At 39.4% G+C, this 17,500-nt stretch overlaps 1 protein-coding gene across 4 annotated transcripts in view; it reads left to right on the plus strand.

The window, feature by feature from the left end:
• Nucleotides 1-17,500, plus strand: part of NUP37 (nucleoporin 37) — a 1,368,290-nt gene that overhangs the window by 284,574 nt on the left and 1,066,216 nt on the right. For 3 of the 4 annotated variants that reach the window (XM_044087745.1, XM_044087744.1, XM_044087747.1), the window contains one exon: nt 8,349-8,546. In XM_044087745.1, coding sequence (XP_043943680.1) covers nt 8,391-8,546 — 156 coding nt within the window. In that variant the 5' untranslated portion in view covers nt 8,349-8,390. Of the gene's footprint in view, nt 1-2,872; nt 2,896-8,348; nt 8,547-17,500 lie in introns of those variants that run through there. The other variant, XM_044087746.1, reaches the window with a different exon arrangement.

A 17,500-nucleotide genomic window follows, 5' to 3' on the forward strand; every position in this document is an offset into this window, starting at 1 on the left:
ATTTGCCCTTGACCAATTTCAAAGGAAGGGAGAGCCAGTGTTATCTGGGCTAAAAGGGAGTCACCACAACTATCTTTTGGGGAATCCATTCTGTATGAATAGAAGAATCCTGGTTATCAGAGCAAAAGGTGGAAAATCATACAGGCATATTCCCAGTTGTGGAAATAAGACGTCTCTCTTCCAAGCCTGTATGCAAGGCATCCTGAAGTAGAACTGTCTGTCGTGGCTGGAAGCAAACAAATCTGCTGAAAGAGTTCCCCATAGATGAAACATTTTCTGGAAGGCCCCCAGGTACAGCTTTCATTCATGAGTCTGTTTTGGTACTTCTCTGCCTGTCTGAAATAATGTTCTGCTTTGACTGAATATAAGTAGCCTGGAGGAACAGATTGTGTTGTGTTGCTAGATCCCAAGTGCTACATTAGCTAGTCTGCAAAAGTGAGGATCTGGTTCCCCCATTTGTTTATGTATCACATAAAAATGGTATAGTCTGAAATTGCTAGCAGAAGGCCTAGAGTCCAGCAATGATTCATAGTGTTGAACAAATTGAGTAAAGCCATCCTTTCTTTAATATTTATGTAGTTTTAAACTGTCCTGCTAGTTTCACCCCTTAGGAGATGGCTCCCCACGCTATGTCAGATGCTGCAGTGGTTACAGACTATGTAGGGACTGGAAGGGGGGAGACCTGAATTGAGAAGACAGCTGGTTATTCTGCTAGAATAAATCCCATTTTTTTTTTTTTTACAAAGTCCAGCACTGGAATCTGAAATGTTGGGTTCAAACTGATGTTAAAAACTATTAAATTTTCCTCATGTGAAGTCTGACCTCAGGAATCCTGAGTAAAGTAGAGGTCATGAAATGTGGATTTCTAAAATGTACTCTGGCAGATGTACGAGTCTGATCGGGAAATCTCAGAAAATGCTCCTTTTTAATATTCCACTATGTGCTGAGGAAGAAAAACCATTGTGAGATATTTGTCCAGTAGACATCTCAGAAACTCTGTTCAGAGATGGAATGAGAAGATATCTGTATGTATTCCTTTGAACACTTCATGATCAAAATACAGAATACTGTGAATGTCCTGCAGCCTGCAACAGACTATTATAGGAACAAAGCAGAAACTGAAAATGTAAACCCAGCACAGAAAAGCATCTGAAATCTTTAAGAAAATTGTATTTAATAAGTAACTTTTTTTTATTTTTTACATTGAAGAGCTCTAATATTTTGACTATGCACACACCTGTTGATTTTTAACAAGGCAATTTTGGGTGCCTTATTAGCTGTTCACTCTAGTCTTGCTGCTCTTAAGCAGCGTGGATCTGAAATTGAGAAGGTGCAAGTTTTTATTTGATGAAAATTCTAGTGATGATTTAATTACTATTCTCTTACCTGCCTAGAGACCTTGCATCATTTTTGAACTCTTCTGCCAACCTTTCTACTTTGGCAGAAATTAGTATCTGGTATTCCATCTAGAATGGAGGTTAAGACAGCAGGTTTGTATAATTGTTTTGTTTTCTACAAGTCTATTCTCAGGCTCCAGTACCTCGATTTTGTCTAACATTTTGATGAAAGATAATGTCAAAGATCTGCATGTGAAATTCAAAAAGAACTCAAATAAAAATCGGCATTAGATAACTTATGTTTAGAACATTGTATCAATATCAGCAGTGTACCCAAAGGACTAACCTTCTTTAAGTATCAAAGTAGAATTGTTGCCAAAGATGGGAAGTTTTGGAAACAACATTTTTTAATAATTGTGGCCTTAGTCTATTAAAACTTTTAAGTACAATGAAAGGTTGATTCATTTGCTTAATGATGAGGTGTGTGACTTGGATAAACACCTGCACAAATTCAATTCTTTTTCTAATTTTATTAATGAATATGAGGATGTTTACACTTGTGTGGAAACGTAAATGAAGGGCATTGTAACCCGCAAACAAAAGAAAATTCAACTTGACATTGCAGCTTATAAAGATGGTACAGCCTATCCACCCACCCACTTTTAGTAACCATGTAATTCAATCTAACCATTATGCATCTGCGACCTCTAACCGTGATGTGTTTTGGACAAAATACAGATATTTCCTCCACTCAGATTTTCCTCACGTCTGCTAGAAAAAAATGACAGAGAAGTATGGTTGCATGTCCAACAACTACATTTACAGACACTGACAATACAACTCTATGGGACAAAGGGGTGAATATTTGGATGGGAAGAGGGAGAGAAGGAAGAGGAAGGGGCGGCAGAGGTGTATACAAACATATATGATCGACAGTTTCTTCTGAGCAATCTGTTAAATGATGCTTTTACTGATTTACAATTGAATGTTTTATCAAAAGGTTTCTCTTTCATTCCCTCACAGCTTGAGAACCTTACCTGTACTTTGTTAGAACTTAGATTAAAAACTGTATATTTATGTATAAATATTCAATAATGCAGAATTGACCAGTGAATCTGATGTATTTAAATATTCAATTTTTAATCCATTGATAACACCCACTTTGCATACCTACTAAGATATTGTTGAGAGTGAGATATTAAATGTTCTTTGTGCTAATCATGCCTTTCTTTAACTTAAATAAAAAATGGAAGTTAGATTTGAAAGAATTAAAGTATGCGAAAGAAATAAAATTTCTGGAAGCTGATCTAGATGGGGCCTTAGTTTCTATGTATGTAGATGATCATAATTGAATTCTGCATGAAATGTTAAGTAATACTGAAGAATTTAGGAAAGTTATGTTTTTATGTTTATTCTAGATATTCATAAATCCAATAAAGTATTACTTTATACAAGGATATTTATTACGTCATCTCATCCTAGACATTGGGTTCTTTTTTGTCTTCCAAAGATGCATAAGAATATGCAGAAAACACTTTTAGATCCATAGTTGCTGCTGGTGAGTCTATTAGTGAAGGGAATTCTATTTATTTGAACAAGTTATTTAATCCACTAGTTCAAAAATTACATTTGTATATTTAGGATTTGTGAGACTTTTAAATAATCTTAAAGAATATACCTTTAATGTTTCTGAAAATTTTCTGTTTGCAGTTGATGTTGAATCTCTTTACATCTATTTTGACATTAGAGGGTATTAAGTTTATACATCTTTTTCTCGCGCATCATACTAATTGTACTAATACTAAAATTAATACTGTTTGTATTTTATTGGATTTGGTTTTACAAAATTGTTTTTTGATTTTGATGCTGCATATTACCAACAGGTTAGGGGCTACCAGTAGGAGCTGCAGTTGCCCCTTTCTATGCAAACCTTGTCTTGGGTTGCAGAGACGTATGTATCTTTCCCACTATTCCTTTTTTGATACGGTCAGTTCTATACTAGGCTTGTGGATTATTTTTTATTTGGAGGGGGAGCAGAAGCTTAATATTTTGAATTTAAGGTAATGAATTCTGCTACAACTTTTTTACAGTTTGTTTTAGGTAAGATGGGTATGACAGTTAATTTCTGATGTACATGTTAGTATTAATACTGAGGCAGTTTGTTTTTCTAGTAGAATTTTTTTGAATACTACTACTGTCAATAAGCATTTGTTATACAGTAGCACTCCTGGATTTCATTAAAAAAATAACACCCCAAGGGAAAATGTATCAGAGCTTTTAGGCTTACCACTAATGAACAGGATTTGATTATAGAAGTCAGATTTATTTAAAAAAACTATTTGTGAAGAGAGGGTGTCAGGAAGAGAAATTAATGAAACAGTTATGTATGTTAATATTAATAGAGGTGAATTATACCCCCATCTTTTACTAAAAGGTTGGTCTAAGAAGGTTTTGACAAACTGTGAAACAAGAGTCTTTTGTTTTGGATATGACTGTAGCTGCACTTAGTATATATGATATTTTAAATAATAATTGGAAGGATATTTGATTTTTTTTAATGTTATAGGTGAAAAAACATTAAGATCAAGACTATTAAATATTTGCTATATAGTTGACATGTTACACTGAGTTGTCTTTCTTGTATAACTTAATAAATTGGTGCCTTTGCATGTGGTTTCTGTAAAGCATGTTATATTGCACAAAGTAAATTTATTTTTCTTCCTCACAAACATATGACTGTTTATGCAAATGAACATTTAACTTGAGTCATCTGGAATTATTTATGTTGCCATTTGTGCTTCATGCAATGCTTTTTATGTAAGAATGAGTACTAGACTGTAAAAAAAAATTTAGAACATCAATATGATGTAAAAACTAAAAACGAAAATAATGCTGTTTTTAAACACCAGAAGAATTTTTGTGAGCAAAAACTATGATCGTGATATGTGGGTTAAAATAATTAGAAATTAGAGAATCTCTGTGTCATTTCAGACTGCAAGTTGTTTCCTGGTCTTAAGTGGCTTACCTATCATCAAGTGTTTTTTAAAGCACTGAAAGTTATAATTCCTATTTTTAATTTGAGTATTTTTCTTTTAACTGTATCAGTTATATTGTATCTTGTGATTAATCTGTTGGTATTTATAGATGGGTATGAGTACACAATGTTATTCTGATGAGCTTTGATTTGTGGATGGAAATGCTTAATTAAACTGTCATTAGCTTTTTTTTGTGATCCTTGATTTTATATATATTTTTGGTTCATCTAATACTGTGAGTTGCTGTGTTTTAGTATTTTTAAGCCACATTTACTAAAAACCTGAGAGGTGGAAAAGAATGGTCTAGGACAGGTTTCTGTGTTTCTGTATAATTTATGTATAATTTCTTTGAATCCATAAAGATTTTTGAATAAAATCTCCCTGTCTCAGATCTGGGGAAGCAAGTTTTTAGATCCCCTGATTATCCTCTCTCTTAGGATGGGATGGAGCGGGAATTTTGGATATATAGATGGGTGAAGAAGAATCCGTTGAAAAGGCAGAAGGGAATCCTACTGCCACTTGTAACCCTTTAGAATGATTTTCAGTATTTAAGCAACTTAAGTTATCTGGTGCCGTAGAGGAAGGTGAAAACCTGGGCTATGGGATAGCTGGACAGGATTGTCAAGATGGAAATGGAAAAACATGAGGGGACTTGCAGTCAGTCAGTTTGTTGTTTTCTTAGATGGTCCTTGCTTTTGGGAGGACCTTCCATTCTTATTTGACCCTCCCTGCCATTGCTTCTTTAAATTTTATATGCCTTGCTGAGAACACTTAGTCAAATTCTTCAAAGAACCTCCATAAGCAGACAAGTTTGTATCGTATTTTGCAAGCAGGGTTACAAAGGTGTCTAATTACCTGAAATAACTTTCCCCTTTCATCACACCTTTTAAGGACCTCAACAGAGGAAGGACCAAATAAAACGTCTTTGCCAAGGGAGCATTCAGAACCTCATCTTTGACACCCTCTGGTAAATTCTGAGAATGCAGCCAAGCAACTATTCTCATCACTGAACCCCATGGCTATGACTAAATTACTGTACTGTTCTAAAAAAAAAAAAAAAAAAAAATATGAATATATAGCTTAGCTTTTTTTTTTTTTTTTTTTTTTTTTTTTTTGTATTTTAAAATATACTAAATGTTGTGCAAATGTGTTTAACCTTTTTGTTTTTTAATTTTTAGCCCCGGGCCTCCACTGAAAATGGAAATTATCCAGCTGGACTAGCCCGGTCAACAAATGAAAAATAAATAAAATAAAAATAAATGGCAGCTGCTCTAAGAACAGCACCAGCAATCTCATAAGCATATCTTAGAGAATGTTTGGCTGTCTGAGACGCACAGGATACTAAGGGATTCAAACATGCCCTAGTCTCTGAAAAAGGAGGTTAGCAAATAATTTTCTCATGTTGACAAAAGAAGCCAGTAGAAAAAAAAAGTAATCTGATGGTCTGTGGCTCTTATATAATTTCTCAGACTTTCTGGGGGCAGGTGGCTAACTCGTGGCATTTTCAAAGGTTATCAACGTACAAGGAACAGCTTCAGGAAGAAGAAAAATCACCTGTAATATTTGTTGGTATTCTGGTATTACTTTTTTGTTCTCATTTAACACCTGAAAGGCCTTAAATAAACATAGCAAAACTCGACCAGTTCTCTTTATCTGCTTTAAGAGAGGAAAATGGCTAGTTTTATTTTATTTTCCATCCCTTTCCCACCAAAAAGGAGAGGCTTAGAGGATGAGCACTTCCATGGAATGTAGATCCTAAGTACAGCTTAACCGAAGTAGCATCTCTTAGTAACTTCCCTGGTACCAGCAGGAATAGTTCTCTTCTTCCTGAAAAGGGCACCTGAACAGCCACAGATTGCAAGACATTCCTTTTAGAAAACCTTTAACAAAGACTATGATCCTGAGGTGAAGCTTTTCAGTGTTATACACCAAAAAGACCATTTCTAGCCTTTAGAATAATTTTTTTGACAAAAAAGAAGCACTTTCCCACAAAAAAATGAAGTGGAAGAGAATTCCCAACAGGGTACTTATCTGCCTGCCCTTGGTGAAGCATTAGCTGACCGTTGATCACCTAAAGCCTACAGGGAAGAGCACAGTTTGCCAGCAAGTAAGTTGTGAAGTTTGACAGTATAGCCACTGACATTTTATACTGCTGTCCTAGAGGTCTGCAGTGGCTAGAGAATGTGTCCTAAATCTCGGAAGCTGGCCGGCTGATCCAATCCCTGACATGACATCCCATATAGCTTAGGCTATTCTAACAGTGATATAATGATTAACATCTTACCATTAACAGTAGATGCTTTATTAGATCACATTGCAGTGTATGTACCCCCCCCCCCCCGCATTCCCCTTGTTCTCCTTCATATTGCCTTTAGGCTGAGGTGGCATCCCTTTCCCTCATTTTTTTCCCCAGAGTCTATCCTCTGTATAGCAGGCAAGAAAGCTCTGAGGGTTTTCATGCGTGTAGATCCCTTAATTACCAGTATGTAGTCCTATTGTCTAGTTCTAAAGTTGTACATAGGGTGTGCATAAGGAAGGAGGGCCTAAGTTCTGGAGTACTAGCTGGACATGCATAATCCTTGGAGGGAAATGTCCTGTCTGTTGCCATTACTGCAACAGTAATCTATTTGAACTGCTGTTATGGTAAGTTCTTACACAACTGTACTTTCTTTCTTTTTTCTGAATGCATCAGTATGTGCTAGCCAGGTCACTGTTGAGAATAGTCCTTATAAATTCATCTGCGTGAACAGCCATCAGCAGGACTATAAGGCTGTTTTTGATAATTATGTTGATACAATGTATAATTGGATGTGTCCAGCATGGACCCTGGTGGAACACCTCTGTAAAGAGTGAGTAAGATGGACAGTGGTGTTACATTTTGTATTCTGAATGAGCGATCCTGAGGGTGATTGCAAATAGTGTCCATGCTGTCTAAATGCTGCGAGTCTTGACACATTTTAAAACTGTGATGTTGGCAAAAAAATCCTAACCTTGCTGTTAAACATGTAAAGCATTTTTTGCGGTGGAGATTTTGGCTCTCTGTACCCCCATAATATTGGGAGGTTGTCTCTGCAGCCCCCACACACACACACACACACACACACACACACACACACACACACACACACACACCACCTTCTGCTCCATAGTCATTGTGCTTTGCGGTACAGGGGAATACTCTGTATACTAATTCCAACAAACCCCTGCAAAAATCACTGCCAGGTGGTTTGGTCGTGTATTCATTTTTGTAGTTGAAAAACATGAAGGGGGTGGTAAAACAAATCCAAGACCTTGGTTAAGTTGGTATTAGAGCTGCCATCAGGTCAGGCTGTTGTAGCCACACCTTTATGATGATAAAAGAAGTCTGAGCAGTGGTCTGATGAATGGAAGCATGCATGTGAGGCTGTATTTGTAGGTAGGTTTCTGATTTATTATGATGCATTCAGCAGTAAAGGAAAAGGCAATCTAATAATTTGAGTGATAATATAATAGAGACTGTTAAGTGCTATAACAGGCTTCAGCCCTTAGTCCTGAAATCGATTTCTTCAGCTTTCATTTCCATGGTATGATCGAGCAGGTCATTTAACCAGATCAGGCCTTACTGGCCACTTGAAAAAGGAGACAGCTGTACATAGTTGGTCTTAACCTGGTTAACAAGATAACCTAGTTTCATTGCAGCATATTACTTATTTTGTTTTATAGCAGATATTTGTTACTTTACAAGGGACTTGAAATCATGCTTGAAAACTGGACAATCAGTGGTTCATGCATGTAAAGTCATGTTTAGTCATTAAATTATAACTAGAAAGGATGTTATTTTCTGCTATGATTCTTACTTTTTTAGCATGACTTGAAACTCTAGAATATAAAAACTGTTTTACTTAACATGAATAGTATCATATACTGTTTTATGGTTACAGTGGTCTATTTGTTAATGCACCCTTTGTTTTTTATTATACTTTCATTTGCTGAACAGGACATTTGCAGTTTCAACACAGACTTATTTCACTAAACAAAAATGAAGCAAGACTCCCCTAGAAGTGCTACGTATACTGTGGAATGTGAAGATTATGTCTACGTAGTAGAGTTCAGCCCGTTTGAGTGTGGGAAGGCAGAGACCCTTATTGCTTATGGTGGCAGCAGCTATATTGTTATTGGAACTTGCAGATTTCAGGTTTGTGAAGTTCAAATAAAAAATAAAATAAGTTATTCTTTTTCCTCTGACTTTGCATAGCTGTAAGAGGATTCCCAAATCAGGTGACATGTAAAGAATTATTTTTTTAATTTGAAGTACAATGTTTGAAATAAGAGTTTTGACTAAGAGTTTTGCATAAATATTATTTTGGTAATAATCACTCCTTGTTTTGTCTTACGGATATCTTCTGCAGCAGCACCTTTTGTTATATATGCAGTGTGCTGATTATGATCCAAAATTGTTTTGTACCTCTTTAATGTAAAAGAGGTGCATGGCTTTGAGTTTTAGTCTTGCACTAGAGCATATACAGTGGCCACTGCAGAATAGTGTTGAGTACCTAAAACAGCTTTTTAAAGGCTATAAACGCTTCCCACTGCCACTCTCAAGCTTTTCTGTCAAGGTAAATTCATAGAAATATGTGACTGAAAAAGAGAACTTGGTTATGATGACAGACTTTATTTTAAATTCTCTGTTTTGGATAATAGTTAACAAATTGTTAGTTGCAAGATATTTTTACGCTTTGCTTCCAGTTTATAGAAGCGTATCTTTGATCCTTTGTCTTATTGCTGTAAATTAATGCAAAGTTAGTCGGCTGATTCATTAAAGCAGCCTGACTACTATACTTTTTTCGTCATTCTTGATCAGTGTATCTGATATTGTCAATTTTTCATCCCATCCTCACATATGGGTCCAGATCCTATCCCTCGGATCCGACTTGGCCATTACTAAGCACGTGGCAACCAAAAAGCTCTTGGATACCTCCCTTATCCACAGTGCATCTCTCCCTGTTGCCCCAGATCTCGTTTGCCACATCGCGAAGACATGGTCTAAATCTTCTAGCTCTTGGATTGTCAGGTGATATTTACAACAATTTCTCTTTTACTTACTTTTTGCGCTTTTTTGTGCAATTAAGTTTTATCTCATCTCCCCCTTTGTCTCTGAACTCTTCTTTCCAGTAGTAATCGCTTTTTATTAGGTTACTTTCACTTTCTGTCTCTTTCTCTCCCTTTTTACTGCTAGTAACTGTTTTTCAGTAGGTTGCTCTCCCTTTTCCCCTATACCCTTTGCAGTATCCTTGCTACTATTGTTAGTAGTTTCTTTTTCCACTTTTCTTTCCTTTATTAAAAATTAACTCTCCTCTTTGTCTCTGAAAAATTCTTTGTGTGTCTGTTCTCAGACATCCTTTTTTTTCTTCATTGCTGACAAGGAGGATAAGCCAGTGGGCTTTAAGAAATGCACAAAGTGCGGTCACAAAATTCCCTTCAGTGATTCATACTCCCTGTGCATATACTGTCTGGGACCCCTTCATCTGCAGGTAGACTGCACTATTTGCCATTCCTTCAACTACAGGGCTTTGGTTGAAAAGAAGAATAATCTCATATTGAGGGGCATGTTACCATCTGCATTCGAAGAGGCCATTTCTGGTAGTGATCCTAAATCTGTGACGATATCTTAATCAAAGTCAGCTCATTCAAGCCTTGCTTCTTCCCTTTCTTCCCAAAGTGGTACCAGAGAAAAAAGAGGCCTTCTTTGGCTCCTGCAGATCCTTTGTATAAGATTTCAAAACCTACTAAATCTTTTGAATCAGTGACTCGGTCAGAACCTTCGGTGCTGAGCATTTCTCTATTGGATCTGGCTTCTTCATCTCCGAGTCTATCAAGAAAAGATCGGGTCCATTGATGTTGGATCTGACTACCAGTCCCTTTAAACTGATTGCGACTCTTCTGGGACTCTCTACTCCCTGACTATAGAGCCTTTTCCTTTGAGGGTACCATCCCCCTTTTGAGCAAGCCTAAATGTATGTCAGCATCCTCTTCCCATTCGACAAGGAGCCATACAGAAGAAGATGTGGAACGAATGGTACAGAAGATCTTCTGGGTGCAGGGCATCAAGAAGTCCCCCTCAGCCCTGACCCATATGGTCCAAGGTCTCCCCAAGTCATCCACTTCCCTACTAACACCTCTTCCAACTTCAGGCAAGCTTTGAAGTCATCTGATCCGATACGCCCGGTGTCTTTCAGCTCGGATCCGAAGATGTCCCTTTCCTCAGATCAGACCTTTGCTCAGAGCTCTTTGGCTTTTTCAGAGCTGGAGAGCTCCCAGATCCATAGTGAACCTCTCAGACTAGGAGTGCACTCTACTTCCAGACCTTTGGAGCAGTCGATGTGTCTCGTGGACTTCCGCACAGGTGAGCTTGGCTCTAACTTCTACCCCAGGTAAGCTTCCTTCTAGACTGGTGAGGACCCTATCCCGTGGACATGGCTTGTCAGAGCTAGAGTCCCTCTCCACTCAAGCTGCCACCGTATCTAGAAAGTCACCTGCTTCCTCGGATCCTCAATCCCATCAATGTTCCCTGCGCACTTCTAATCAGTACGTTCCACAGGGACAACGGCATCTTAGGTGCCAGGATACCCATCAAGATACCCCTGCCTCTTGTGATACTTCCCCAGAGTATCCCACTCTGGAGGTCCTTCAGAAGAGGCCTTGCAAGAGGAAGCATTTGGACTTCACTGAGGAGTCAGCCATGGAGGACACCGACCTCATTGAAGGAGAGAGATCCTCATGGCCACCTTCTGAGGATGTTTCCTTTGGAGAAATACTAGAGATTTTAAAACAGAGAGGTGGCTGGCAGTCCAGTAATTCTTCACCTGAGAAGTCGCTGTACCTGGCAGCCTTTGTTTTCCAACCATCTACCTCCTGGGTCACTCCACCCACTGATGAACTCTTAGGTTTGATCTCTCAGCGGGAGTGGGAGAGCCCAGACTCTGTGTAACCTATTCCCTGGAGACCAAATAAAATAATTTCTGCCCCAGCTGACGAGGGTTTTTGGATGAAAGGGGTAGCAGTAGATGCCATGGTTGTGGCGACTACTACCAGAAAGGAACTATCCAAGGAGCGTTCCACTATTCATCCTCCTAATAAGGATTCCAGGACAATGGGTAGATGTGGGAAATGAGCCTTTTTCTTCAGCGGCTTTTGCCTTATGATTGCTGAACTACCTTTCCCATTTTACCAGGTTGCAGAGGGATCTGATCAAGGAGCTGTTAGATACCTTGAAGGAGCAGTAGCTGAGGGAACATGAGAAAAGGTGGCTTCCCAGTTAACAATCCTATACTCTGTAGGTAACTCATCCATGAGGATCATCATTCCGGAGGAACAAGTAGAGCAGCAGGCTCTGGCATATCTGTGAGGAGGCATGCCTGGATGCACCTTTGTGATTTTTGCAGAGCCTTTTAAGTCTTTGTTTGTCAAAGATAAGTTATCCAGTTGTGAAAAAGAAGATAAGACCCTTTCTGCCATGGGCATAGATTTTTCTGCCCCTCAGGACCTTCCACTAAAGGTCAGAGAGGTGGCTGTAAAATGTGGTTCAAGAAATCTCAAGGGTCTTACCAGGACACACATGGAGCGTTTCCTCCCAAAAGCAGAGGGGGGAATAATAATGAAAGATGCCTCCCTTGTGGTAGAGGAGGCCCATAGAATCAAGGGTCCCAAGAATCTTTCTTCGGGAAAGCCTTCCAGCACTTCTGAAAGGAGGCACAATTGCCCACCTCTGGAGACAATCAGGAGTCTACTATCCCTGCACTGGAGACCCTGTCAAAAAATAACTACCGACGTGGGTGCAGAGGATAATATCCAGTGGTTACCTAATCCCCTTCTCTGATCAACCCCCCCCCTACAAAAAAAATCCCAGGCACTCCACCCAGTCAAAGGGCTCAAGCAGTCATTCAAATTCAAAAAATGCTGTAAAAAGGAGTCATCCAAGAGGTCCCCTGAGACAAGAGAGGATTCGTAACTTACTCAAGGTTCTTTTTAGTTCCAAAGAAAACAGGGGACTGGAGACCAATTCTGGATTTCAGCAGATTAAACAAGCCAATTCACCGAACGTTTTGAATGGTCATAGTTCAGTCCATACTTCCTTTCCTGGAACAAGACAATTGAGTGTGTTCCATAGACCCTCAGGATGTGTACTACCATATTTATAATGGACAGACAATCCAGAAGGCACCTATGCTTCCGTGTGGGAGCCAGTCATTACCAGTTCAGAGCGCTGCCCTTTGGTCTCGCTACCACCACCAGAATGTTCACCAAATGCGTGGCAGTGGTTGCAACTCACATGAGATGACAAGGATTTGAAGTGTTTCCTTTCTTAGATAACTGACTCATATCTGCCCCGACCAGGGATCTACTTAAACATGCAAGAGACTCTTCTTCAAATATGTACAGAACTGGGTATAACCATAAATGACCAAAAATCACACCTAGACCCGTGTCAGACACTGGAGTTCATAGCAGCACTGCTGTGCTGGACACAACTCAGATGATTATGAACATTTCAAGAGTGGAAGTTTCACAACAGACACATGCAAAAAAATCCTTTCTTGGTGGGTTCATTCAGCACAGCTGACGCAAGGTAGACCCTTTTTTCCTCCTCAGCCACAGGCTACTGTGACCATGAATGTTCTCAAGATGGGGGGGGGGGGGCATTTATCTGGGGAAGACAGTCCGAGTCATCTGGTTTGCCGATGAGGCCAGTTTGCACATAAACATCCTGGAGAATGAGGGCAGCGCTTAGCGTCTCAGGCATTTCAAACTGCTCTTTCTCTGTGAACTGTGGCACTTCAATCAGACAGCATGTCTGTTGTCTGGTACGTAAACAAGGGAGGAACCAGATCATACCCTCTGCATCGAGAAGCACTCAGAGTGTGGCAATGAGCGGTGTCATCCAACCACTTTCTTATAGCAATACACATTCTGGGAAAGTCCATTGTGATAGCAAACAAACTGAGCAGATCCATTGTCATGCCACACGAGTGATCCCTCAACCAGACTGAAGCAGAAGACATTTTCTGCAGGTGGTCGGGGCCAGCCTTTCTGCAACCTCTCTACATCCCCTCTAAACAACAAATACAGCAGCTACTTCGCCCTACCCCCCCCCTCCCCACTGGGGGAATCCCCGAGGGATGTTCTCATACACATTTGACCTCCCATTTTCCTGTACGCCTTTCCCCCATCCCCTTGATTCCCAAATTCCTTCAGAAAGTGAACAGGTTGAAGAGAACAATAATCCTCATTGCCTCATTTTGGCCTCAACAAATCTGGTTTCCCTTCCTCTGGCTTCATTTACAGAAGGAACCCTGGATTCTGGAACCTGTTCCAGACCTTCTGTCACATCTGACAGGAATGATTCATCCCAACCTCAAACTGACGGTTTGGTTACTGCAGTTCCATTGATGACCAGACAACCAATGTTCTCCGTTCTTCTCTCCTGTCTGTCAGATTTTGATGTCCTCCCATAAGCCATCCACTCAAAAGCTTTATAGGAGTAAATGGAAGAGGTTAGTCATTTGGTCTCAACAACATAATGTACATCCCTTCACAGCACTTATCCACTCCTTTCTAGAGTTTTTAGCTCATGTCTTTAATAATGGGGGAGCTGCCTCTACAGTTAAATACAATTAGCAGCTATCTCAGATTCACATTGGGAAAGATGACTTGTCCCTGATTTCCCACAAACTTTCCAAAGCCTTAAAAGGGGACCCTATTATTAAGGCTGCCTCACAAAGATCCGTCTCCTCCATGGGACCTAAACTTGGTGTTACGTCTTATTGTTCAGCCCCCGTTTGAACCTGCAGTGACTTGTGATATAAAATTTCTGTATTGGAAAACTATCTTCCTAGTGGTCATTACATCTGCAAGATGTACATCAGAAATTCAGGCACTATCCTCTCAGTCTCCGTATCAGATTTTTCATAAAGACAGTTTCCTTGCATACCAACCCATCCTTTCTGCATAAAGTTGTTTCACAATCAGACCATATATTTACCTGTTTTCTTTCCTAACTTCAGCAACAAAGGAGAATATGTTCTACATTTGTTGGGTGGCCACAGGTAATTACATTTCTATTTGCATAGGACTAGAGTGTTTTTGGAGGGTTATTTATTTTACATCTGTTGACTGGGATTGTCTGACTGAGTTGAAGAGCCCTTTTTCAGTGGAGGCCCGGGGAGAAAAGCTCCAACATATTATACAATTTTCATTATAAATTAGCATTGGAACAGCAATATTACAGGGTTATTACAAGGCATTAAGTAGCAATACAATGTTGTATAGTGTCAATAATCAAAACTATTTCAAGATGTATAAAAAGAAATGTCATTAAGATGAGTATAGTTTTGGGGGTAAGTGGTTGCAAAAACCCATTTTTGTCATAATGTAGTTGCATGAAGGCAAGACAGTTACAATAGAATGTTTCTCTGAGACCATTTGCTTAATAGAGTTTAGAAGACAGTAGAAAGAGTAGTCAAGGAAAATTAGAGAGAACTAGTGAGAACAGTGAGTTAAGGACAGAAAGTAGATTAGATTAAGGTATGAGAAGTATAGGATGTTTAAGGAGGGGGAGTGCAGAGGCAGTACCAGTGACTTTTAAAATGCTCTTTGGTGGCTGTCCTAAATTGTTTAGGTTATTTAAGGGTCCTGATTTCTAGTGGGAGCCTATTCCAGGCAGTAGTAGGGTGATAGCTGTACATGTTGCATCCAAATTTAGACTTGGGTTTGTAGATTTGTAGTAGGTCTCGGTTTGAGCTTCAGAGAGGTCTGGAGGGAGAATAATGGAAGATGAGAGGGAATAGTGCTGGGTGGTAGGAAGGCTAGTATAGGATAGAATGGATGATCTGGAGACGAGAGAGAAGAAGCTGGTGGGGTAATTCAAGCCAGTTTAGGTGTTTTAGAGAGAGACAGTGATGGGATTTGTAGGTTTGTTGGGCAGCAAATCTAGCTACCTTGTTGTAGGTAGATTTGAGTTTGGTCAGGAGTGCTGAGTTAAGATTTGTGAGAATTTGAGAACTGTACGTTAGACTGGGTAGAAGGTAGATAAGAGAGAGTAATCTTGGCTTCAGAGGTCAGGAATTTCTTGTTACATTAAAGGAGCCCTAGTTTTGAATGAGTCTTTTTGATACAGTTATTAACATGCAAGTCAAATTTAAGCTGATTGTCGATTTTGTTGCGCCTAAGAGCTTAGTACTGGATTCTACCTGAATGGGAGTGATATTAAGGGACTGTACGGAGAAGAAGGGTTTAATATTACTGAACTTTTTAGGTAGGAAAAGTAACAGCTTTGTTTTTTTTTTTTTTTTTTTTTATGGTTAAAGATGAGCTGGTTGTTGGAGAGCCATGTTTCAACTAAGTTAAAAGATGCCAGAGTAGCTGAGAAGAGCTTAGAGGGAGAGTTGGCTGTGGTGACGACTGTAGAGTCATCTGCATTTTGCACTAAAGATGACTGAGGACAGGTGGTATAGAGCTGATTAGTAACGATATTAAAAAGTAAAGGCCCTAGGATAGACCCTTGAGGTAAGTTTATCTCCTTTGCAGGCTCTAGGAAGGGCCTACCAGTATCCAGTTACCTTAGCAAAATGGCTCTCTGATTGCATTTCTTTCATCTACATCTCAAAAGGTATGGATTCTACCAAACCTGTTAGAGCTCACTCAACCAGGGCCATGGCCACTTCCGCAGTTTTTCCAGTCTAATGCCTCCATGGATGAGATGTGTGCAGCGGCCACATAGGCCAATCATCATAACTTTATCACTCGTTACAAGTTGGATTTAGTCTCCAGGGGAACAGCCTCCTTTGGTTTGATGGCTCTGAGAGACATCCTCCAAAGAGTCCACCTGGGGTAAAGGTAGCTGGGGACTTGGTCCCATATGTGAGGATGAGATGAAAATTTAAAAATATCAGATAAAGAAGTTGTGTACTCATCATAACATTCCATCTTTATTGTCGATTTTTCAACTCTCCTCACATTCTCTCCCTACAAGCTCCCATACCATTGGTCTTTTGGTTGGACAGGAAGCATAACTTATGCCAACTATATTTTCTCCAGTACTCCAGAAGTGGTCTCCTTAAAAGTTTCAGATATAAATTTCATTACTTTTCTTTCTGGGGATAATCTTGGCAAGCAAAATCTGAGGTAACAGGGAGAGATGCATTGTTGGTAAGGGGAGGGATCCAACAGCTTTCTAGTTGCCACAGCTTAGTAACGGTCAAGTTGGATCCAGACCCATATGTGAGGAGAGGTAAAAAAAATGGAACATTATGGGGAGTACATAACTTTTTTTTTTTTTTTTTTGTGGGGGAGGGAGGCAAGCCTCTCCACAAATGTGTATTGAGTTAACTCCCAGGATGGCTACACCTCAGGGGTAGGAGGGCAAGCCTTATCTACATAGTTCAGCAGTTTTGTGAGTTTGCATTATGGAAATGTTTGAGCAGGGAAGTCACTGATTTGTCTCCTGTATATCAGGAGATGAGTGGGCAAAGACTATAGGAGAACAAAAGTGATGCCTGTTTTATTTCTGAATCTGTTCTCCCATTTCTTTAACCTCTTGTTGATTTTTCCTTTTACTTGTCTCCTAAGCCTTCTCTCTCACACATATTTTCTTGTCCTATAAGGAAGAAATATCTTGCCTTCCATAAATTCCCTTTTTTCAATTTCTTGGAAGTGAAAGGCTTTTCCAGGTCTCATAATTACTCTTGGTAAAGGGACTGAAATGTTATTGGGTTTCACTTTTGTCTGCATGAAGTTGGTGACAACTAAAAAATCTGGGACCATTGGGGGGTATTTACTTGCAACAGTAGCAATTTTCTGTTTTTCATTCTTTTGTGGCGCAAAATGGATAGCAAAATATGAAGTAAATGGATAACATTGTCTGAAGAGAAAGCAGACTATCAGATACTGACTACGTAGCTACAGTAAACTGAGCTCTTACTTTGGCCAATTGTGTTTGAAGGGCTCAGTTGTAAAGAAATAGGAAGGGAGGGGAAGATGCAGACACAATTCAACACCTGCATGACTAGTGCCTAATGGGAAAGCAGAACTTCCCTTGTTTGGTCTTGGAAGAAACTGATTATTTTTTTGTTTTATTAGTTGTACACTCTTATC

Source organism: Protopterus annectens, chromosome 11.part0, assembly GCF_019279795.1.
Source record: "Protopterus annectens isolate FY-2018-M chromosome 11.part0, PAN1.0, whole genome shotgun sequence".
NCBI classification, from domain to species: domain Eukaryota; kingdom Metazoa; phylum Chordata; order Ceratodontiformes; family Protopteridae; genus Protopterus; species Protopterus annectens.